Below are 23,246 nucleotides of genomic sequence, written 5' to 3' on the forward strand. Positions count from 1 at the left end.
TCGGGTGGTAATACCCACCTTGTAGGATAGTTGTGAGTATTAACCAACATTGTGTGAGAATTCCCTTGTATGAAATGACAGCTTCCATGAACAGATTTCACCCACTGTAGGATGGGGGTGAGATTCCAGCCTCCTGTGGAGGTTAAAGGCAGCAGGAGGCAGGAAAGGGAAGGGGGGAAAGCCTAAAAGTGGGATAGACCCAAGAGGGTCCTCGTGGAGGAAGACATAGTGGTGGAGTGGGAGCAGAGACCTGGGAGAAGAGACGTGCCTAACAGATTTTTTTTGGTGAAATGCTATGTGCCCTGTGACCCCTTCTCTCTCCCCCTCGAATCTTCAGGAAAACTACACAAGTCACAATATGCTTGGTCCACTGGATTGTTTTTTGGAAGCTGGTGAAGGGCTGGGTTTTGGATCAAGTTTGGCAAGGGTCCAAAACAGTGTCTTCCCTGTAGGTGATAAGTGCTCAGTAAATGAACACATAGGAACAAACTATGATGAGGGCCTAGAGGAAGGAGGGCTACAGTGGCCAGCGTGAGTTTGTCCTTAATTACACTGTCATTCATTCTTAAATATACGTTCCAGCCAGAGACTTGTTAAGCAGCATTTGTTTCAATCTCAGGGCCCAGAAAACGTTTTATAGTCTAGGCTAGACTAGTCTAGAAAGTTTTATGGTCTGGAAGTCTGTATGAGTCTAATCTGGATGAGCCCTTGTGTTTTATTAGAGGTTGCTCTGGGAACATAAACCCGTCTGTCTTCGTGATAAGCCATGCAACTCCTGGTGGTAGAGTCAGGTTCTCTGTGATGAGAAGTGAATATGCCACTTGTACCTGCCCTTTTCGAACTTCCTGATCCAAATGCAAGGCTGATGTCATAGGATCCTTGACATTTGCATCTCACCCCCAAATCTTTTGCTGAGCTCCTCTTTTGCTTTTCTCCATCTCCCTGCTGTCATTGCTATTTGCTACAGTATTTTCTTTTTGCTTTTTGATCTTATACGTATTGCTCCCTGATTCAATCTCTTTGGTACCCCTGTAGCAGAGGGTACTGCTCTGAGCCTGAGGTGGGTCTACCAGTGAGTTCAGACTTGTCCAGGCCCTGCTGACTGATATAGGAATGGCCACCCTTGGAGGGGCTGAGGCGCCTCCCGGGAGAGCTTAACTTTAGACGCACTGGCAAGTCCTAACTTAGGACAACAAGCTCAGCTCACGAGCAGAGCTTTGGTCCCTAGAAGAGAAGGGCAGTTCCAAGTAGAGCAGAGCCTGAAGCCCCTCCCCTTCACCAAGAACTTAGGTCTGTATCCTATAAATATGTGGGGTGACTAGTGTAGCAGAGACTGGCTTGATGCTCACCAAACTGTTTCCTTTTCTTCCTGGGCCCATACCTCCCTGGCACACATATTTTGTGTCTAAGTTCTGGCCAAATAAATGTGGGCAGAAGTCACATATATCACCTCCAGGCCTGGCCCATAAAACTTCCTGCATGATCAGGAGATGCAATGATCCAGTGGGGGAGTTGAAGGCCCTGGGATGAAGAAGCACCAGGCAGAAGGAGCTGGGCCCCTGAATGAACTGGAGGAATAGAGAGTCTCAGGGTTGCCTGTTCCCGCCCTCGCCTTGACCGTGACATGAGCAGAAATGAACTCTTATTCTTTAAAACCACTGAACTTTTGAGGTTGTTGCTAACAGCAATAACCTTGCCCCGATTGACTCACTGGGTAAAAATAAATAGCACTGTTTAATGAAAATACTGCATTTGACCTTGAAGAATAGGCAGCACAGCATTTATTTTTCTAATCACGTGTAACATAAGAAGAAGAAAGAGACAGTCTTCCCCAGTTGTCACTGCACTGAACAGCTCTGACATTTCAGCAGCACTCAAATATGAAGTGGCAGTGACTGCTGGGAGATACAGGAAGAAGTAACGGTTTTTGAAAGGAGGCAGAAATGCCCATGAGGCTTGGCGGTTATGGCAGTGCTGGGAGGGAGGGGTGGCCGCTGCTGTGCACACAGTGGTACTTGTTCCAAGAGGAAGGGGTAAAAGCTAGTGGGAGGGGCAGGACCAGCAGAAGAGGCCACGGTGTCTAGGGAATGGGAAGTACCAGATGATCAGATTTGCTTATGAGCCCATGTAGGATCTTTGGAGATTTTTTGAGCAATGCTTGGGGCATCACAAAGGTCATAAAGAACCAGCAAATATGGGTTGCCACCACAAAGCATTGGAAACTTGGAAGGTTAGGGAAGAACAATGCCGCTGCAGATCCTTGTAGGGAGAAGAGGCTCTTCTGGCTTCAGCTGTGATCTTCAGATATAGAGTTTCTTCTCTTCATGGCAGGCACAGCGGTCAGGCAGGGTAGGCTGTCCACAGGCTTGTCTCCCCAGCCGACCCTTGTTTCACTCCTCTGGGAGGTAAGCCAAGTTGGGAAGTCAGGAAGCCTTGGCGTTTCACTTTCCAGGGCGCCCTCAGCGGGTGTCTGTGCAGCAAGGCACTCAGTCAGCCAGGAGACTAGAGAGGATGTCACAGCTTTTCTTTAGGTTAAAGGCTAGGATTCTGATTTGTTTGGTGGCCGCTTTGAATCTTTTCCTTTAATTGGAAAAAGGACATTAAATGTGAGAATCACTGTTTTAAGCTGTGGTTCCCATGTTAAAATGGAAAAAAAAAATGTGGAGGGGATGGGAGAGATTTCCGGAGGGGGCCAGAGTGTCAAAGAAGAGGAAAGGTCAGGGAGCCAGAGGGAGGGATTCCTGGCATCTGCTTCCCCCTGAAAATCATTTCGGCAAAACTGGGGTGATGACTGTGGGGGGAGAGGAAATGCCATAAAGATTAGGCATAAAAAGGGGTTAGAGATGCCACATCTAGGGGATGCATATACCCTTACACATGTTTATGTGCAAACACGTAAGTGTGTGAACCCACACGGGTGCTTTGGGTGACGATACAGTTTGCAGCAAAGTTTTAATCAGACTTTGTACAGTTTTATTTTACTTTCATCACATAAGAAGGGACTTTCCCTAAGAAAAGTGGACAGATTTTTCTCCTTTCCTTCTCTGCTGTGTAACCTGTCTGTTTAAGTCCACCTGCACCCTCTCCTAGAAACCCAAGTTCCTATCCTACAGCAAAAACGGATCCTACTCACCTTAAAGGTTATTTTTCTCAGGCTTCATATCTCAAGAATGTGTTCCAGTTAGCTAATCTGATTTCAGGCAAGCCTCTACTGGTTTATTGTGACCTGTAATGGGGCTTCTCTTAGATGACCCTCATAGATGTAAAATGTGTTTTTTAATCATACCTCCAGAGAAGTGCCAAACAGTAGAAGTTTCAGATATTGTAGTATGCAGAAAGAATAAACAAATAAATTACTAACCCATTAAAGTCTTATTAAATTTATGATTATTAAATTGTCAAAAATAATAAATTGTTAATAAAAAGAAGTGCTAACACTTATAAAACACGAGGTGCCACACACTGTTCTAAGTGCTTTGCATGTGTCCATTTAATTCTCAAGACTACTCTGTGGAATAGGAACTATTTCATCCCCAATTTGCAGATGAGGAAATCGAGGCAGAGAGAGATTAAGCAATTAGCCCTAGATCTGGCAGCTAGGAAATGGTGGAGTCCATTTGAACTCATGTGGTCTGGCTCCAGAAATCTGCGCTCAGTCGGAGTGAGTGACATTTTTGCGGGGGGAAAAGGGTGGTGAGGGTCGCTGTTAGAATCTCTGGGACTGTAACGGCGGCACTGTCCTAGGACAGTTTCTCACGGGAATGAAGCGGTCCAAGTGACAGGTATCTTAGAACTTTTGTTTGACACTGAGAAGTCACATCACCTTTACAGATCTCAGTTTTCTCTTTAGTAAAACAAGGAACCTCTAAGGTCTGTTTCAGTTCTAAGATGAATAATATCTTCAGCATTCCTGGACTAAAATGCCGATCTCCTGGTGCCTGTAGGGAAGAAGCAGGTCTATTCTTGCTTCCTTAGACTCTTCAAGCTAGAAGCTGCGAGGTACGGTGCTGTGTGGATTACCTGGAAAGAACTGGTAACCAGAGATGAGGTTTAGAGCTCCAGGAAACCTCGACTTTTACCTAAGAAACATAGAGAAACACATTTACTAGGTGCCTACTGTGTGCTGCGTGTTTTAAACAGATTATATAATATCATCCTCACAATACGCTCATGAAGTAGGTGGTACTGTCTCCATTTAAAAGATGAAGCTGAAGCTTTGCCATACCGAGTGACTTGCCCAAGATGGCCCAGCGAGTGATGGATGCAGGCAGGATTCAAATCCCGTCCGACTCCGCCCACACGCATTTCACAACCCGGGCCTACTTTACTATCTATTATCTCATTCCATGCTCACTGCAAGCCTATGCGGTGTATTATTTCCCCATTTCACCGAGAAGGAGAGTGAGGCTCCGAGTGGTGAAGTGACCTGCCCAGGAAGGGGGTCTGTCCCCAAGGGGGCGGAGTGGAGCGGGAGGAGAGCTCACGTGGGAGCGGATGCCGCAGCCCGGCCCCTCCTCCCGGCCCTGCCTCGCGGTCCGGCTCCCACCTTTGCAGGTCCTGATCCCGCGCACCCCGACTGCGAACTACACTTCCCGGCAGGACGCGAGAGCGCGCACGCGCACCGGGGCCTCCGCCATGGCGACCGTGCTGTCCAGGGCGCTCAAGCTCCCGGGTAAGAAACCGCAGCCCCGCGACCACCCCGCCCCCGCCGGGCCTGGGGAGATGGGGAGGCGAGACTCCGGGGGCGAAGCCGATCGGGGTCTGGCCCCAACCCGGGCGCAGCTGCAGGCGCGGGGAGGCGAGGCGCTGCAGCCCCCGCGGGCTGGGGTCCACGCGCCACCAGGGGGCAAATGAGGCGTTCGGCGGGTTGGGGGTCGCCGGCGCTGGGCGAGCCTGGGAAACACGGAGGGGGGGACGCTGGAGGCGCGTGTGGATGGTGGCTCGGCGCTGCGGCGGCGGCGAATGTCAGGGAGCGCGTCGCCACTGTCCCCAGGGCAGGGCGGTGAGGTTAGCATCCTTTCCCGAGCTACGCGAAGGAGGTACCGCAGGTTCTCCAACTCCTTCCGGCTTGGGCTGGACCTGGGCGGGGTCAGGGAGCGGCAGGATGGCGAGTGACACCTTGGAGCAGCCTCACCACTTGATGACAACATTAATGCTGCCTTGAGGTAGGTGGGACAGGCATTTCCCCTCCTAAAAAATGAGTTATTTGGCAAATTGACCTGACCAGGGTCGCGCAAGCAGTATTGGAAAAGCCTGGACTTGAACATTGTGGGGGGGGGGGGGTCTTCTGACTGTAGATCCTGGGCTTTTGGTTCCACTTGTTGGGCCTCTGGCTCTCGAGCCTGAGCATTTATGAGGGAAATTATTTGGCACCTGCAAGTTGCAGATAACGGATGGAATATTCTTTCAGGAGGCACTCGTGGTGATGTCAACTTCCAGAGCTAATTCAGTACTTTGGGCAGCAGCTCCAAGTTTTTTGTTTTTGTTTTTCCTCTTAAACCTCCAGCATGGGACTGTGCTACTAGAAACGTGCTATTTTAATAAAAGTATATTTATTCTGCCCAAATAAATTTTAGACGTTAAGGCTTTAGAAAAATTTATGGTTTAACCTAAATAAGTTTTAAATATAAAGCTATAAACATTTGTTTGATGGTAACTTAAGGTGTTAGTGGGAAAAACAGTTGTTTTCCTGGCTTGGGTCGAAAGTGCTAGTTGGGTGTCTGGCAGACATCCAGCATAAGGCTTCAGGGGGATTACCGGGTCCTGTTTCTCAAGGAGTTTCCAGTCTGCTACATTGTGGCACGGATGACACTGGGTTGGATATGAATTTGGTATGAATTTTCATTTCTGTTCCCAGATTTCATGACCTCAGACACCTTTTTTTTTTTTTTTTCCCCACATGTGCTCAGTAGAACATCGGAAGGAACACTGATAATATCTCTCTTGGAATGTGTATGTAACATTGGAATGGAATGGGGGACATGTCCCTCTGCCTGCAGGATTAACTTTGAAGAGAGTAGCCTTGTGTATCCTTAGTGTAGGATGATATCCTCCCAAGGGGTAATGGGATGTCAGACATATTTAGCTATTTCTTGTTTTCTTTTAGACTCCTTGCCCCCCTGCTTCCCCTCCAGCATAGGTAATTGTCATTCTCAAAGGCTGGGAACGCAAACAAAATCCTGCTTTCGAAACTCTTGAGCTCTTTTGCATGCGGAGGCTTTGGTATTATTACTCCTGGAGTATTCAGTTGCAGTCACTTGGTCAGCCGACAGCGTAGGGGAAGCACAGTCTGGTCGTTGGGCCTGTGTTTGGGTAGCAGCAGGGCCCTGAGCACTCAGGAGCGTTTGATACTTTTAGGCCCAGGTACAAAGGCCATATGTTCTTTTATGTGATGTGGGTTTTTTGTTTTTTGCTTGTGCTTTTGCTTTTCTCCCTCTTGCCCTTTTCTCCCCTCCACCCCAAATACAGTTTTTAGGTAGAAGTTGCTTTCTTATAGCTCTTTTTGGATACCCTGTATCCAGTTTTGGGTCTGTGAAGCTACTGTCCTGTTTGGGCTACTGTATCATGTTACCTTAGTTAACATTCCCACTATTTTTTTTTTAAATTGAGTATCATTGACATATAACATTATACTAGTTTCAGATGTACAACCTCATGATTTGATATTTGTAGATATTGCAAAATGATCACCACCATGACATCCTCACCATTTTTACGTGTAAGGAAGCAGAGTAGAATGGTGGTGAAGAGCATGCGACAGACTTGGGTTAAATCCACTCTTTTTCAGATTAGTTACTTATTCTCTTTAAGCTTTAGTTTCTTCGTATGTAATAATAATGTTCTTGTGGAACATTCACTGTATGCCACACAGTAGGGTTATTTGGCGTAGTAAAAGAGATGGATGTCCTTAAGAAGTTTGTTGACCTTTGACATGTGTTAAGTATTCAGTAAGTGTTAATTAACCATTCTTCTTTTTTTTTTTTTTTTAAATTTATTTATTTATTTATTTTTGGCTGTGTTGGGTCTTCGTTTCTGTGCGAGGGCTTTCTCCAGTTGCGGCAAGTGGGGTCCACGCTTCATCGCAGTGCGTGGGCCTCTCACCGTCGCGGCCTCTCTTGTTGCGGAGCACAGGCTCCAGACGCGCAGGCTCAGTAATTGTGGCTCACGGGCCCAGTTGCTCCGTGGCATGTGGGATCTTCCCAGACCAGGGCTCGAACCCGTGTCGCCTGCATTGGCAGGCAGATTCTCAACCACTGCGCCACCAGGGAAGCCCAATTAACCATTCTTATATTCATCATTAGCACCATGATCTTTACAAGTGTGTTACCTTGAGGAAGACCTGATGTAATGTGCATATGACAGATGTCCATCAACCTGGTGAAGAAAGAACAGTTGCTGGGGATGTATTTCGGTCTCGTACCCTTTCACCAAGCTCAAGATGGAAAGATGTTTGGTCCACATGCATAGAATGAGGTTAATTAGTAACAGAAGGGCAGTGTGACAGTCATAAAGCAGGGGGTGGGGCAACTTATCTCTTAAGAATATATATTTTTAGTCCATTTAAAAGTTTAAAGGTCAAACACTGAAGGGAATATAAGAGCATAATGTTATTGTAATGGTTTGTTTTATTATATGTAACTTGGAAAGATTATGTGCCCCTGGATAAACTAATTCATGATGCAATTGATTTACCTTTAGTTGTAGTAGAGTGTATAGGATAGTCTATGTAAAGTGTAGTGCATGTCATAGAATAGTATATATTATAGTATGTTTTCCTGAAAACACTTAGGGGTGGTACAGTTGCATGTCTTTCCTACTGATGTTTTCCTCTATCCCGGGAATGCTATTTACCTAGTAACCCCAGTCTTCCTATAAGGAAAAGTGACAGCCATGGAAAGCTCATTTATGTTGATTTATTCTGAAATCAGTGTCCTCTCTTTATTCTTTGAAAACCTTTCATTGACTAAAAATGTGAGTGGTAGCTGAAATCAGCAGACAAGAGGGTGGGAAAGTTGAAGCAAGGATTTGGTGTCTACTCCTCAGCCTGAGTATAATTTTAGGCAAGTCAGCGTACTGTATACCTCTTTTTCTGTGAATAGACAGAAAAAAAAATATTTACTTAGGACTTCTCTAATTAAAACTTGCAGTCTGTAATAATTAAGCTGAGGCTTGTCTTTGCACTTTCTGGAAAAATATATATTAATAGTGTTAAAGTCAGTATTTATCTTCCTCTATAATTTGGGCACGAACACGTCGCAATCTTCTGTGATCCCTTGAAGAAAGCCTCTGCGTTCTTGCATGCTTGCCTCTGTACTTCAGAAGTGTCGTGTGTGGGTCAGTTCTTGGACTTTGCGGCCCCCTCTTCTTTCTCTGAGGATTTTTCTATTTTGCCGCACTGTCGTTTAGAAACGTATGTTACTGTGGAGAAGGCAGCCTGATTTTTGTCCCATCATTAGTGACTTGATTCTTTTTCCCTTGGCCTGCCTGCTCATGTGATTCCTTCTTTGTCCTTGAAGTTCAGTGCCTTGGCTAGGATATGTTTCAATATTGATTATTCTGTATCAGTTTTTCTTGGGGCTCAGTGGACCCCTTATTCTGCAATTTTAGGTCTTGCTTTACTGCAGAACCTTTTTGGTATATCTTTTAAATGTCATTTTTGGTTCCATTTTCTTTTCTGTTCTCTTTTTTAGTTATGCATATATTGGATCACTTTTGTTCTTTATATCTATCCCTTTCTCTCTAGTCCTTTTAAAAGCTTTGATCTTTCCCATGGGAAGCACAGAGATAGTCAGTCCAGGCTTCAGGGCAGACTGCCTGGGTTTGAATCCTTGTACTATCACTTACTTGCTATTTAACTATGGGCCAGGTACTTAAACTTCCAAACCTCAGTTTCCTCATCTTTAAAATGGAGATAATACTGTGTCTACCTTTAAGAGTTGCTATGAAGATTTACTGAGCTAAGACAGTAAAAGGGTTTGGAAGAGAGCATAGTAAGTGCTCAGAACTGCCAGCCACTGTTGTTATTTCCATTTCATCCTGCTTGATTTTCACAGTCTATCCTTTAAGTCTCTGATGCTGTTTTTAGCCATGTCGGTTCTTTTTGCTGATCTCAGTAAGGATATCCTTTTTAAAATTGTTTTTTTTTAAATTTTATTTATTTATTTATTTATTTAGGCTCTGCCAGGTCTTAGTTGTGCCACACGAGACTTCGCTGTGGCATGCACATGGGATAGAGTTCCCCGAACAGGGATTGAACCTGGGCCCCCTGCACTGGGAGCGCGGAGTCTTAGTCACTGGACCACTAGGGAAGTCCCTAAAATTGCTTTATTTTCTTCCATCGTTTTCCTGAGCTCTCCTTGTTTACTTTTCATCTTCTCTATTGGATTGTCATTTCTTCTTAGAAATACTATATTTTTCCTATGAGCCCTTATTTCAGAGAAGACTATTTCTTGAATTTCTTGGATCCCAGCGGGAAGTATAGGTTCATTATCTCTTCTGTATCGTGGTATAATTTGTCCAGCATTTGTTCTGTAGCCGGTTTCGTTCGCTAGGTTTTGTTGTAACTTCTTTCTTAGGTATTTGTAGAACTTTGCAGTAGCTTATGGACCAAGTACTAATGATGGCTCCTTTCTGATTTCTCTTCATATTTAAATGGGTGGCTGTTTTACAGCCGGCTATTGGCTGACCCGTGGGCTGGGGCAGCTGGAGGCTGGAATCTAGTTTAGGCTGTCAGCTCAGATCCCTTTCCCATCCGTGCTCTTCCTTTGCAGATGTTTCTCTCCTGGCTGGCGTTTGTCACGGGGCCTTAGAGTGCTGACTTAGTGTTTACTTCTCTTTGCTTCTTGTGCCAGCTATCAATTTATTGCCCCTGAGCTGCACATTCAGTTTTGTTGCCTGATCTGTGAAAGTGGATCTGGACCCTTTAAATACCAAGTTTGTCCTTCCTGGGATACAGTCTCCCCATCCTAGGATACCTTTTGGATTTCTCTTCCCATATTTATATTTACTCTCCTATCACTGTCTAATAATTCTTTATATGAAACTGTCCTCTTTGAATTACTGTCTGCTTTCTGTCTCCCTGTTGGACCCACACTGTCCAAAAAATCCTCCTCCCGAGAACTGACAGCGCTCCAGCGCTTTTTTCTAACCTGCCGTGCTGCCAGCCTGCTTCTTATAAAGAGAGAAGCTTGTGCTTTTTCTCCTTCAGTCCTAACCTCGCCTTTGACTCTGTGGTGTTGAATGGGGCTCATTGGTGCTTCTGGGACCCCAAACTTTGTCTTTCCGAGCAAGAGATTATTTGGTTTGGCTTTATATCCGTGGAACAAGGGAGGCAGCATAACCGATGGGTTAGGACTGTGGACTCTAATCAAATTGCCTGAGGTTGAATCCCGGCTTTCCTTATTAATTCTGTGATCTTAGGCAACTTACCTCTCTACATTTTCATCTTTTTGATGAAAATGGGAATAATAATAATACCTACCTCTTAGAGTTGCTGTGGGGATTAAATGAGTTAATCCCTGTAAGTGCTTGGACCAGTGCCTGGCATAGTAGCTCTCAGTACCTTTCCAGTTGTCATCCCCATCATCACCATTATTAATTCTGTGAACTCTCCTCATTGCTGGAGACTTGAAATGTATGTCCCTATTCTCACTGTACTTCCTCAGTTGGATACACGTTTCACTGCCTTTGGCAACGGTTTTTCATAAATTCTAGTTTGGGAATGTGGCTGTTTCCCTTTTTTTTTTCTTTTTCCTATTTTTATTTCTTTTTATCCCCCCGCCCCCTGATTTTAGGAAGAGACAGACAGAAAGGCCTTCCTTTGCCATCATTAACTAGAAGCACATAATTTTGTTAGAGGGATCAGTTCAACAGCGGCTTTGTTTTTCAAAGAATGCTTGCAATTTATTTTTATGGATTTATTAAAGAATTTACAGATTTCTGCAGCATGTGCAGTTGAGCTTTCTTCCTGCCTGTGATAGTATATCATATAATAAAAGTGCATTTCCTTTGAACCGTTTTGTTCACCAGTATTTCAGTCATGATTTCACTTTGGCAAAGGTGCTGTTTTAGGCTGTGTTTGTTGCAGGGTGGAAACTGACCAGCAAGATTGACTAGCGAGACTGAATTCAGTTAAGTGTCGATGCTAACTTTTTCACGAAAAATTGTGCAATGATAGGACAGCTTGAGTGTGTGTAGAAGGTGCTTGGGAGCTTTAGCTGAATCAGTTGTGTGATGGGGCTACCAAGGAAGCTGGCCTGATCCTAGGTTACAGGAATTGAACCGTAGTGTCCTCTCTGACTAGGGGGGACACCGTTCTGCTCTCCTCTGCCCTGGTCACACTGCACCCTGGGGACTGCATTCATGTCTGGGAACTGTCCTTTAAAGAGCACAGACATGTCCCATTGTGTCCAGAGGGGAGTGACCAGGATGTGTGAGCATCTGAAACAATGCTTCTTCAAGTAATGGGTTGAAGAGGTAGAGGTACTTAACCGGGGCTGAGGAGATTGGGTGAGGGCAGTGGGGAGACAGAATGCCAACCATAATAACAGAAGCTGAAATTCGCTGAGTGTGACCCTAAGGCAGCACTGGGAACCATGCATATGTTATCTTATTTAATCCTCGTAACAGTCATATGAGGTAGGAATGGTAATTATCCCATTTCACAAATAAGGAAATTGAGGTTACTAAAGTGAAGAAATTGAATTGAGGTCACACAGTTAATGAGAGATGGAGCCAAGATTTGACTTTAGGTTGCTTACTGTAAAGACTTGAGCTTGTAAATACCGTATCTTATGTTTCTTATGATTGGTATCTTCAAATACTGGTATCTTCAAGTATTGTGCGTGGGGAAGAGGGGTCCCAGAAATTGAAACTAAGACGGGTAGTTGGCAAATGCCCAGAAGTAGATTCCTGAATCAGAGTAAGGTGCTGCTTTCTAGATGCGAGGGTAGTGAGTTCCCTGATAAGGCCTCCGCTGAGGTGTATGCTGAGTGACTGCTTGGTGGGCTTTGGTAAGGAAGTGCATGTTTGGAATAGGGGTGGAGGTAGATTGTGTGACCTTCAAAGTCTCTAAGAACCCTGGGATTTGGGGCTGCTGTGTATGTTTTCCTCTTTGTCAAGTGTATTCTTTGTTTTTAACTTGAAATTTAAAAAATTGTGGTAAAATACACATAATAAAATTTAGCATCTTAACCATTTTTAAGTGCACGGTCTGGTTAAGAATACTCACATCGTTGTACAACCAAGCTTTGGAACTTTTTCGTCTTGCAAAGCTGAAATTCTGTACCCACCAAACAACAACCCCACCATGGACCTCTCCCTCCAGGCGCTGGAAACCACCATTCTACTTCCTGTTTCTGTGAATGTGACTACATATAAGTCGAATCATACAGTATTTGTGTTTTGGTGACTGGCTTATTTCACGTAACGTAATGACCTCAAGACTCATTGGTGTTGTATGTAGCATGTGTCAGAACTTCCTTACTTTTGAAGGCTGAATAATACTCCACCATATGCAGGCAGCACGTTTAAAACATTCTGTCAGGTGTATTTTTTTTTAGCAAAAAAAAAAAAAACTTTAAAAAGTATTAGAGTTAATATTACAACAACCTATGGTTCTGTTTGCAAACTATTATAAATTAAGTTATCTGGGATGGTTAGGAATGATGGGCCCTAATTAATGAAACCATTTGGTTCATAGAGGAAATATAAAAATTATGGGAATCAGCTGCACTGACTCTGTGGCATATCCTAGAGGTACTATTTTGCATTAAATTTCTAATAATTGCTTAATTTTCTTATAATTTAATACCTTAAAAAATCAAATTCAGTATTTATTGGACAAAATGAAGTGACATCACCAAGATCACAGTGACCAGAGGCAGAGAACATGAGAAATTCTTCCTTTTCCCCTTTTAAATATCTGGGTTGTATTTTCTTTTTTATATGTCTTCTTAACAAAGGATTTAACCATAGAGTTTACGTTAGTGATAGCTTACCAGATAATTTCCAAAACCAGAAACTTTTTCTTGGTTTTTATTTGGCTATAGCCTGAAATAAAGGCATAAACTCATCTAGTCACTGGCTGCGAGGGCCGGGGTGGCTCAGGAGGAGGTGGGCTTAAGCCCCCCGTAATGTCTGCCTCTTGCCACCCCTGCAAAGATATGGTCTAAGTAAAACCAGGGTGCTTGTTGTGTAAACCAGCCTCAAGACAAGTCCTCCACCTCCTTGTGCCGGCTGGATCCCACCCCTCTCGGCATGCAGGCTCAGAATAGCAATTTTCAGGTAACCACTGTTTACTGAAACATGTACTGAAAGGGCAATAGACTTGCAGGAAGGTTCTCAAAAGTAAATTTTTGGTAAGACGTCTCCAGATGACTTTCAGCATTTGACTTTCTACGTGGTTTCCATAGCGACAGCTGGGAAACCACATATATTGGCCTGTGAGGAGCAGTGTGCAGAGAACAGTTGTTCTAAAGGTTTAGTGGAGGGAATTACCTGGCGGTCCAGTGGTTAAGACTTTGCCTTCCAATGCAGGGGGTGTGGATTCAATCCCTGGTCAGGGAGCTAAGATCCCACATGCCTGGGGGTCAAAAAACCGAAACATAAAACAGAAACAATATTGTAACACATTCAATAAAGACTTTAAAGAGGGACTTCCCTGGTGGCTCAGTGGTTGGGAGTCTGCCTGCCAATGCAGGGGGCACGGGTTGGAGCCCTGGTCCGGGAAGATCCCACATGCCTCGGAGCAGCTAAGCCTGTGTGCCACAACTACTGAGCCTGCCCTCTAGAGCCCGCGTGCCACAACTACTGAGCCCACGTGCCACAACTACTGAAGCCTGCGTGCTTGGAACCTGTTGTCCGCAACGAGAGAAGCCACCGCAATGAGAAGCCCGCGCACTGCAGCGAAGAGTAGCCCCTGCTTGCTGCAACTAGAGAAAGCCCATGTGCAACAACGAAGACCCAATGCAGCCAAAAATAAATAAAATAAATAAACTGAAAAAAAAAAGACTTTAAAAACATGGTCGACATCAAAAAATTTTCAAAAAAAAAAAAAAGACTTCCCTGGTGGCGCAGTGGTTAAGAATCCTCCTGCCAGTGCAGGGGACACGGGTTCGAGCCCTGGTCTGGGAAGATCCCACATGCCGCAGAGCAACTAAGCCCGTGCACCACAACTATGGAGCCTACACTCTAGAGCCCGCGAGCCACAACTACTGAGCCCACGTGCTACGGCTGCTGAAGCCTGTGCACCTAGACCCCGTGCTCCGCAACAAGAGAATCCACCTCAATGAGAAGCCCGTGCACCACAACTAAGAGTAGCCCCTGCTCGCGGCAGCTAGAGAAAGCCTTCGCACAGCAACAAAGACCAACACAGCCAAAAATAAATAAATAAGTAAATTTAAAAAAATGTTAAAAAAAAAAGTTTAGAGGAGTCGCAGGAAAGATTGGAACATCACCAATCTAAGATAATCAAAGGAAATACGCACATTAGGTGTATGGAAGCTTTCCTAGAAGAGCTATGGTGTTTTTCGTTAGTGAGAGTCACACAAATTAAGAGAGGGCTTTTTAAAAAAAAAAACAACTAAAATGTATTTGAAATTTGCCGCTTTCTCTGTTTCTTTTCCAATGTTCTTAAGCTCATGAAAGCAATAATTCTAGAGCACTGATTTTCTTTTTTTCCCCCATTTCGCTGGAATCTATTTTATAGACGGCTCCAAGGTTCAGGCTTGTCAACCTAGATTTGTTCCGTTCTGTTCTGTTCTGTGTGTTCTCCTAGGTGTTTACTGTTGCTGTGTGTTTGCCGAAGGTCCCTCCTTCCAGGTTCTCCTTGACCGTGTGGCTTTCTGTCTTTTCAGGGAAGAAGAGCCCGGACCTGGGGGAGTATGACCCCCTCACACAGGCCGACAGCGACGAGAGTGAAGATGATCTCGTGCTTAACCTGCAGCAGAAGAACGGAGGGGTCAAGAACGGGAAGAGTCCGCTGGCAGAAGCACCAGAGCCTGACTCGGATGCTGAGGTCACAGGGGCTGGGAAGCCCCATCTCTCGGAGGTCACCACGGAGGGGTACCCCTTGGAGCCCCTGGGGGGCCTGGAGCGGAAGGCGGCCTCCTCCATCGCGTCCTACGTGCGCACATCCGTCTTTCTGCTGATGCTGGTGATCTCCATGGTCCTGGTGCTCGTGTGTGCCTTCCTGATCCCCTGTCCCCCCCGAGACCTGCACAGCACGTGGAGCCGCCACTTGGGCCCCCAGGGAGGTGAGCTGCGGGATTTTTAGCTCTAAGTCTGTAAAACCTTCACGATCGCATGTCATCCCGGCAAGCTTCTGATTACGTTGAAAATTTCCTCCACGTCTTTACACGTTAACGTGCGTGTCGTCTAGCATTTCTCCCCCTGTGTGTGGAGGTGGTTAGGAGGTTAGGATTTGAAATGAGACAGAAAGGTGCATCTGTACGGCTCCAAAACCTTGGGAGGATCGCTGCGCTGTGTGTCTCTGGGGAAGGTCTTAATGAGACGCAGGGAGGGGAGAACCCAGTTTGCTGAGTCCTGTCGTGCAGCTGAGGCTGCATCAGGGGAGAGCAAAGCTGTGGGAAGGGCGGTTTGCAGAGAAAAGTGAAGCTCCCATCCTGGCCAGGCCAGAGGCCACAGCTCCTGTAGGGCCCTTGGGGTTTTGTTGATTGTAGAAGCCTGATCTAAATTGAATTTTCAAATAATTTCTCTTTATTTTTCTTTTTTATCGAAGTATAGTTGATTTACAATGTTGTGTTAGTTTCTGGTGTGCAGCAAAGTGATTCAGTTGTGTACACATCTTCTTTTTCATATTCTTTTCCACTATGGAAAAGATTTATTACAGGATATTGAATATAGGTCCCTGTGCTAGACAGTAGGACCTTGTTGTTTATCAAATAATTTCTTTTCAAGGAAAAGAGAGTTGCTTCCTTGCTGCAACTTTTCTTTCTTGCTCCTAATGGTTGGGATGGTGCTACCCAAGTAATTTTGGCTATTTTGTCTCATTTTGGAGCAGGTTTCTTTATTTTTTATTTTTATTATTATTTTTTTTATTGAATGAAAGAGTCTTTAAATTTTACCGTGCTTTCCAATTTTCAAAAGTTTCACACACACGATTTCCTGTAAACCCCTTTTTTTAATCCCCTACCCCTACATTGCCCCTCCTCCTTCCCTCTCCCCCCTGGTAACCACTAGTTTGTTCTCTGTATCTGTGAGTCTGCTTCTTTTTGTTATATTCAGTAGTATGTTGTATTTTTGAGATTCCACATATAAGTGATATACAGTATTTGTCTTTGTCTGTCTGAGTTAGTTCACTTAGCATAACACCCTCCAAATCCATCCATGTTGCTGCAAATGGCAAAATTTCTCTCTTTTTTATGGCTGAGTAATATTCCACTGTGTATATGTACTGGATCTTCTTTATCCATTCATCTGTTGATGGACATTTAGGTTGTGGAGCAGGTTTCTTTAAAGCAGCTTGCTCTGGGTCAAGATTGGGGATCCCACCTAACTGTCAGTGCCGAACGGTCCTGTCCCTCGAAAACTGCACCAGGCCGAAGGGGCTCAGAACACACCAGCCCAACGTGGCGCTTTGGTGTATTGACTATTTTGAGTTAAAGGCATTTGACCAATAGCAGGTGCAAGAGGGCCACTCTGACCTTCGATTCTTCCTGAAAGCAGGAGATGAAACTCCCAGGTGAAAGATGCCCTCCCTATTCCAGGAGGAAAGAACACTCTTATCACCAGAGACGGGAGGTTGAGGCAGAGAGACATTTGTACAAACAGACCTTGTTAGAATAACTCTCATCTTCCTGTAGTTCCCTCATATATTTTAGTTACTTTTCCAGTCGCCACTCTTTGTGCAATGCGGGATATAAACACTGCGGCCTAGCCACGTCTTTGGGTCTTCACTTAACTGTGGGAACTCCCATGCACATGCACAATTTTATTAAATAAAATTTGAGTGCTTTTCCCTTGTTCATCTGTCTTATGTCAGTCCCAGCTAGAAACTTTAAGAAGGCAGAGGAAAAATTTTCCCTTCCCTACAGCATGCCCACACCCCTGCATCATCTTGATCTAGAGACATTTTCTCTCTGACCCTTCTCTGATCCCAGCTGAGTTAGCTTCTGATGAGTTCTGTGTTCTCATCTTTACTTTCTCTTAAGGCAAAACTGGGTGGATATGTCTTACGATATGTTCCTACACATAGAATGTCTCTCCCTCTCTTCCTTCCTTTTTTGTTTTTTCTAAGTTAGCTCTTGTAATATTTATATGCAGCGTAAAGACTAGTAACGAATTCTTGGTATATCCACCACCGAGTTTAAGAAATAGGACCTTGTAAAGATCTTTGCAATTCCGCATGTGTCGCTCCTCACCGTATCTCCCTCTCCCCGCCAGAGGGTTCTCCTCTCCTGAGTTTTGTGTCATTATTCCTTTACTTGTGTTTAAAGTTTTACCACATAGATATGCATCTCTAAATGATATATTCTTTAATTTTGCCTGCTTTTGAATTTCATATAAATATTGATATAATCATGTAGTTGTCTGTGACTTGCTTTTTTGTTCAGCATACTTAAAGAATATGTTTGAGGTTTATCCGTAGCAATGTACTGTCACTGGAGTTTATTTTCACCACTAATTTTCCATGGTATGAATGTCCTATGATTTATCGATCCACTTTACTGTCGATGAGCATTTAAGTGACTTCTGTTTTTTTAAAAAATAAGTAATGCCACTAAGAAGATTCTTGGGCATGTTTCCTGTTGGAGTGTGTAAGGATTTCTCTAGGGCATAAACCTGGGAGTGAAATGGCTGGGTTACAGGGTATGTGCATGTCCAGCGCTAGGAGTTTCTGTTAAATTATTTTCCGTAGTGGTTGTACCAGTTTACACTTCCACTAGCCGTGTGTGAGTGCTCTCCGAATTTGGCAAGCATCCTCTGACTCCACACTGTTTGGAGGTGTGTGTGGGGGAATGACACTACCTACCTTGTCACTGCCGGGTGGAGATGGAGGTCCAGGCTCCCGTCAGGCCTCTGCTGACACCAGGGCTGGGCGGCTGCCCCATTAATGCTCGGTGGGGATAGAACCGTAGGCTTCCCTCGTGTATGGAGGCCTGAGTGCTGCTAGGTGGGGATGGGAGTCCAGCCTCCCCACCCGGCCTTCTCTGACCTGACCCTGGTGGGGTGAGAGGGACCTTGTTAACAGCCCGGCAAGGGTTTCCTCTTGGCCTTTGCTATGAGGCTGGCTGGGACCACAGTTTTATCTGTGGTGTTTGGTTGGAGTAGAGCAGTTCTTGTGGAAAACTTTTCTGGCTTGCTAGGCTGTGCCTTTCCTGTCCTTTGGCTGGGGACCAGCTCTTCTGGGGCCTTCTGTGTGTCCCTGGTGGCATTTCGGGGTTGCCAGCTTCTGCAGCACCCTGTCTGGGGTATGAGGCCAAAGAAAACCCAGGGGAGCCACCAGCTTGTCCTTCCTGGGGTCTCGCCGTCCCCAGCCGGTCTGCCTTCTCTCCGCCTTCCAGAGTCTTCTCCTGTTTGTTTTATGTGTAACGCCCAGGGATTCTAGCTGTCCTTGGCGAGAGGCACGGGCAGAGCTGGGTCTGTGTATCTTATCTAGGACCCAGAAGTCTGCCTGGTTTTTATGGCGCATTCCCTTTCCAGCCTGGAGCAGGGAGCTGGTGTGTGCAACTTGCTGAGGACCCTGTGTTTCTCATGTGTCCATCAGGTGGGGACCTGTCTCCGCTGGACCTGGCGGACGTGAACGGGGACGGCCTGCGTGACGTGCTCCTCTCCTTCGTGACGTCAGGGAACGGGAGCACCGCTGGTAAGAGGGTGCCTTTGGAGGCCTCGGCGGGAGAGGCCGGTTGAGTGGAGGGTGTGAGCTAAGGGGAGGCGCTGGGGCCGCCTCCTGCACGGGCTTCAGTGAGGAGAAAGCCCTCGGGGATCTGGCCCACACGACGGGCCTCGTCGGGGGCTCCTGCACGTGCGTAACGCCTGGTTCAGGGAATCACAGAGCATGCGAGCTGGAGGGCGCCCCGGTCCAAGGACCCACCTGAGACCCAGGGAGGAGGTTCCACGGCCGCACGCCTGCCCTGAACAGCACCAGCACCTAGGCTGCTTGAGTTTTCTCCGAGTCGGTTCTCCCTGGCCTCTTAGATGATGATAAACACAGACTCTATCTACCTTCCCCTCCCTGGCGGAAAGCGTTTGCTCACGTTCTAACATATCTTTGTACACATACCTCTTGGCTGGGTGTTCTCCTTTGACCCCGTCTGTTTGCTCTTCCGTCTCTGCTCTCCATCGTGCTCTCCGCGGGACGGGAGGCTGACCCGGACGCGTTGCGTCAGGTCCCAGGCCTGCAGACTTCCACTGGGTTTGGCCAATGGGGAGCACAGGCCAGAAGCTGGAGGAGAGGAAGAGAGTGACCAGAGGGTATTTATTGCCCTGGCTCCCCTCTGCCCGGGCCACCTCAGGCTGGCCACATCCTTGATCAGAGGTCACAGCCTCTCTCAAGGTGGTCCTCTTACAGGACTTTCTTTTTCTGCATTCCAGGAAACGCTTCCTCCCCCTGTCTCTTTGGGCCTGGGCGTGGCCACGGTTCTGAGGGGCTGTACTATCTCTTGTGGTTTCCCTACACCTTGACCACATCTTTGTAAACAGTCTGTTTATTAAACCTCCACAACTTACCCTAATTGAGTGAGCTGGGTTTTTTTTTGGGACCCCAGCTGATACATGTCAACTGCAACAACAACAACAAAAAAGTTGCATTTTCATTATAGGTACATGGGGGCTTTTGGTTTGTCCTGGAGCCTCCATTTAAGTGGATTCGAACTGAAGTCTGTAAACTGATACAGGAACTCTGGTTTGAGGCTGAGGATGCCCTACCAATTGTTTTTTAACCATTCAGGCCTTGGAATAAACATTTAGGTGTGTTATAGAGAATTCTAGGCTGCATGCCTCTCTGATGTTATTAGAAATACCTTTCTGGGGCTTGTGTAATATGCAGAAGCAATTTGGGCATAGATTTGTTTATGGGAAGAAGCTCCAGCCTAGAAATTGACTTTTATATGATTCAACCTTAATTATGTTTTCTTTCTGCCTCATTAGCCTTTGAAGTAAAAATTTCCCCCATCCACTTTTAGAGATTTTTTCCAGTCATTTGGTATTTTACATGGTTTGCTACATACCAGGACTCATGATGGCAAGGCCATGGGTTTGGACACAATATGGACCAGCCTGACTTGGTTATAGATTATAAAAATAATAGTAGCGCTAACACACACATGGTACTTTGTATGTACTATGCACTGTTGTAAGTACATGACATATTATGAATGAATTTATCCCTCAATGTACCTATAATGTGGACTAATATTATTATCCCCGTTTGCAGTTGGGGAAACTGAGGGGTAGTGAGGTTAAGGAACTTGATCAGTCTCACAGCAGGTAGTGGCAGAGCTGGGATCCAAATGGTGTAGCCGGGAGACTCTGGAGTTCCTGCCCTTGACCCTTACGTCAAACTGCTGTGCCCATAACCCCAGCCAGTGGGTTCAAAGATCTGTGCCACTGAACATGAGGGGGATTGTGTTTCTTACTTGTTTGTTCATTTGTTCATTCATCCAACAACTGCTGCGCACCTCACATAGAGCTGCACTGCTTCTTTTGAGCTAAACGAGAGGAGTGTGGTCTCTGCCTCAAGGAGTCGTGGTGTGAAGGGAAAGGGATGACGCATCACCACCGGGAAAAAGACGAGTCACGCAATTGATGTGGAGTCGATAGGGTCATGAAGGAGGAAGGAGAGCACAGTCTATTAATCAGAACATCCCTGGGAAGTCCGGGGGGTAACATACATGGCTGAGATTTGTCATGTAAACCGCTGCTTCTGGCAACAAGGTCTGAAAGGGCGAGCCAGTTTGTCACTTGTTTTTGGGTTGTATGTTTAATTAGCAGTTCTGAGGAATAGGTACAGTGAAGCTTTAAAGCCTACATGTCCTTATCCTTATTAGCTGTTGCTAGAAGTGAAAAGTGGAAGTGTGTGAGGTGGGCCGTATCCCTATCCTGAAAGTGAATGTGAAACTGGCAAGAGAGAAAGTTATTATTCTGATAGGTTAATTGAGTGCCATAAAGGATTGTTAAAGAGCTGAGCTGCTCGAATCCTTTGCCAGCTAGGTAGTGAGTTTGCCCAAGTATTCTTTCTTGGCTGGGGCCAGATCAGCTGATTCCCTGGAACTAGACCAGGAGGACCTCCTGATCTTTGCTAAGTATAATCTTCAGGGTTTTTTGTTTGTTTGTTTCACTTTTTGGCCGTGCCACTCGGCTTGTGGGATCTTAATTCCCCGACTAGGGATCGAACCCGTGCCCGCTGCATTGGAAGTGTGGAGTCATAACCGCTGGACCGCCAGGGAAGTCCCCAGGTTTATTTTATTTTATTTTATTTATTTATTTATTTTAACATCTTTATTGGCGCATAATTGCTTTACAATGGTGTGTTAGTTTCTGCAAAGTGAATCAGTTATACGTATACATATGTTCCCATATCTCGTCCCTCTTGCGTCTCCCTCCCTCCCACCCTCCCTATCCCACCCCCCCATCCCACCCCTCTAGGTGGTCACAAAGCATCGAGCTGATCTCCCTGTGCTATACGGCTGCTTCCCACTAGCTATCTATTTGGCTGCTTCCCACTAGCTATCTATTTTACATTTGGTAGTGTATATATGTCTATGCCACTCTCTCACTTTGTCCCAGCTTACCCTTCCCCCTCCCCATATCCTCAAGTCCATTCTGTGGTAGGTCTGTGTCTTTATTCCCGTCTTGCCCTTAGGTTCTTCATGACCTTTTTTATTCCCCAGGTTTATTTTTTAAAGAGATTGTTTTCTGCTCTCAGGGAGCATTTGCTGGCGATGATTAGAATTCAGGTACTTTGCTTCCTGCTCTATACATATTCTAGATCAGTGTCAATTTTCTGAGCCTAGCTGTGCCTCCTGTTTTTTTTGTTTGTTTGTTTCCAATCACTCCTTTTCCATATTCTTGATTTTGCTCCTTTTATTCAGAAAGCACTTGGCTGCTAGATATGCTCGGCGCTTTGCAAAGCACTGAGGATGCAGAAATGAACGTGACAGGCTTTACCCTTAAGGATATCCCTGTTTAGCGAGGGCTGAGATGACAGACACGTCAACAAGTGTGTTGGGAGAGTAGAGGTGCACACGGGTTGCCTGGAGGATGTCGTCTTACATGAGAGATGTGTTGAACAGATGTGACAGGTACTCTGTTTGCAGACCTTGTTGCCAGAAATACAGGAGGGAGCTGAGCACACAGGTCTGAGTTGCTGCCTTACCTCTATTTCCTTTTGGTTTTCTAGCCCCCCGCTCATCTCTCCCTCTTATCTCCTCTGCCTCCTGCCCTTTCTTGTCTCTTGTGTGCTTTTAGGTGTCTCAAGGCCACCTGCTGTCCTCGTGTGCCTTTCGGGGATGAATGGCAGTACGCTCTGGTCTAGTCCCCTCCCCGAGGAGGCCCGAGATATTACCTGTCTGGATTTAATGCCAGGGAGAGTGGCCGAAACCATCTGCCTTGTGACGGGGACACACAAGATGCTCAGCGCATTCAACGCGACATCAGGTAAACATCACTGACTGCGGGGGCTTCGCTGGTGGCACAGTGGTTGAGAATCTGCCTGCCAATGTAGGGGACACAGGTTCTTGCCTGGTCCGGGAAGATCCCACATGCCGCGGAGCAACTAAGCCCGTGAGCCACAACCACTGAGCCTGCGCTCTAGAGCCCCCGAGCCACAGCTACTGAGCCCGTGTGCCACAACTACTGAGTCCGCGTGCTGCAGCTACTGAGGCCCGCGTGTCTAGAGCCCGTGCTCCGCAACAAGAGAAGCCACTGCAATGAGAAGCCTGCGCACCGCAATGAAGAGTAGCAAAAAAAAAAAAAAAAAAAAAAAAAAAGAGTAGCCCCTGCTCGCTGCAACTAGAGAAAAGCCCGCGTGCAGCAACAAAGACCCAACACAGCCAAAAATAAATAAATTAAAAAAAAAAAAAAAAAAAGATCACTGACCATGAGAGATCCCTGTTCCTGGGAGGCCTAATCTCAGGTTAGAACAGTCTGGTAGGGAAGGGACCGTTGCACTCTCCCATGGTGGGAGGTCTGATTTCCTGCTCCGCAAGGTGGATATTAAGGGAAATAAGGAGAAAGGGTTTGAGCAGAGTGAGTAATAGATCCATGGTTCAGCCTGTTTGGTGATA

General features: G+C 45.9%; 1 protein-coding gene across 1 annotated transcript in view; it reads left to right on the forward strand.

The window, feature by feature from the left end:
- Positions 1-4,601: 4,601 nt before the first annotated feature.
- Positions 4,602-23,246, forward strand: part of FAM234B (family with sequence similarity 234 member B) — a 36,131-nt gene continuing 17,486 nt past the window's right edge. Inside the window, exons 1-4 of the mRNA XM_059935344.1 lie at positions 4,602-4,672; positions 14,856-15,254; positions 18,728-18,826; positions 22,429-22,617. Of these exons, the coding sequence (XP_059791327.1) occupies positions 4,636-4,672; positions 14,856-15,254; positions 18,728-18,826; positions 22,429-22,617 (724 nt within the window). The 5' untranslated portion in view covers positions 4,602-4,635. The remainder of the gene's footprint in view (positions 4,673-14,855; positions 15,255-18,727; positions 18,827-22,428; positions 22,618-23,246) is intronic.

This window comes from Balaenoptera ricei, chromosome 10 (assembly GCF_028023285.1).
Source record: "Balaenoptera ricei isolate mBalRic1 chromosome 10, mBalRic1.hap2, whole genome shotgun sequence".
Taxonomy (NCBI): domain Eukaryota; kingdom Metazoa; phylum Chordata; class Mammalia; order Artiodactyla; family Balaenopteridae; genus Balaenoptera; species Balaenoptera ricei.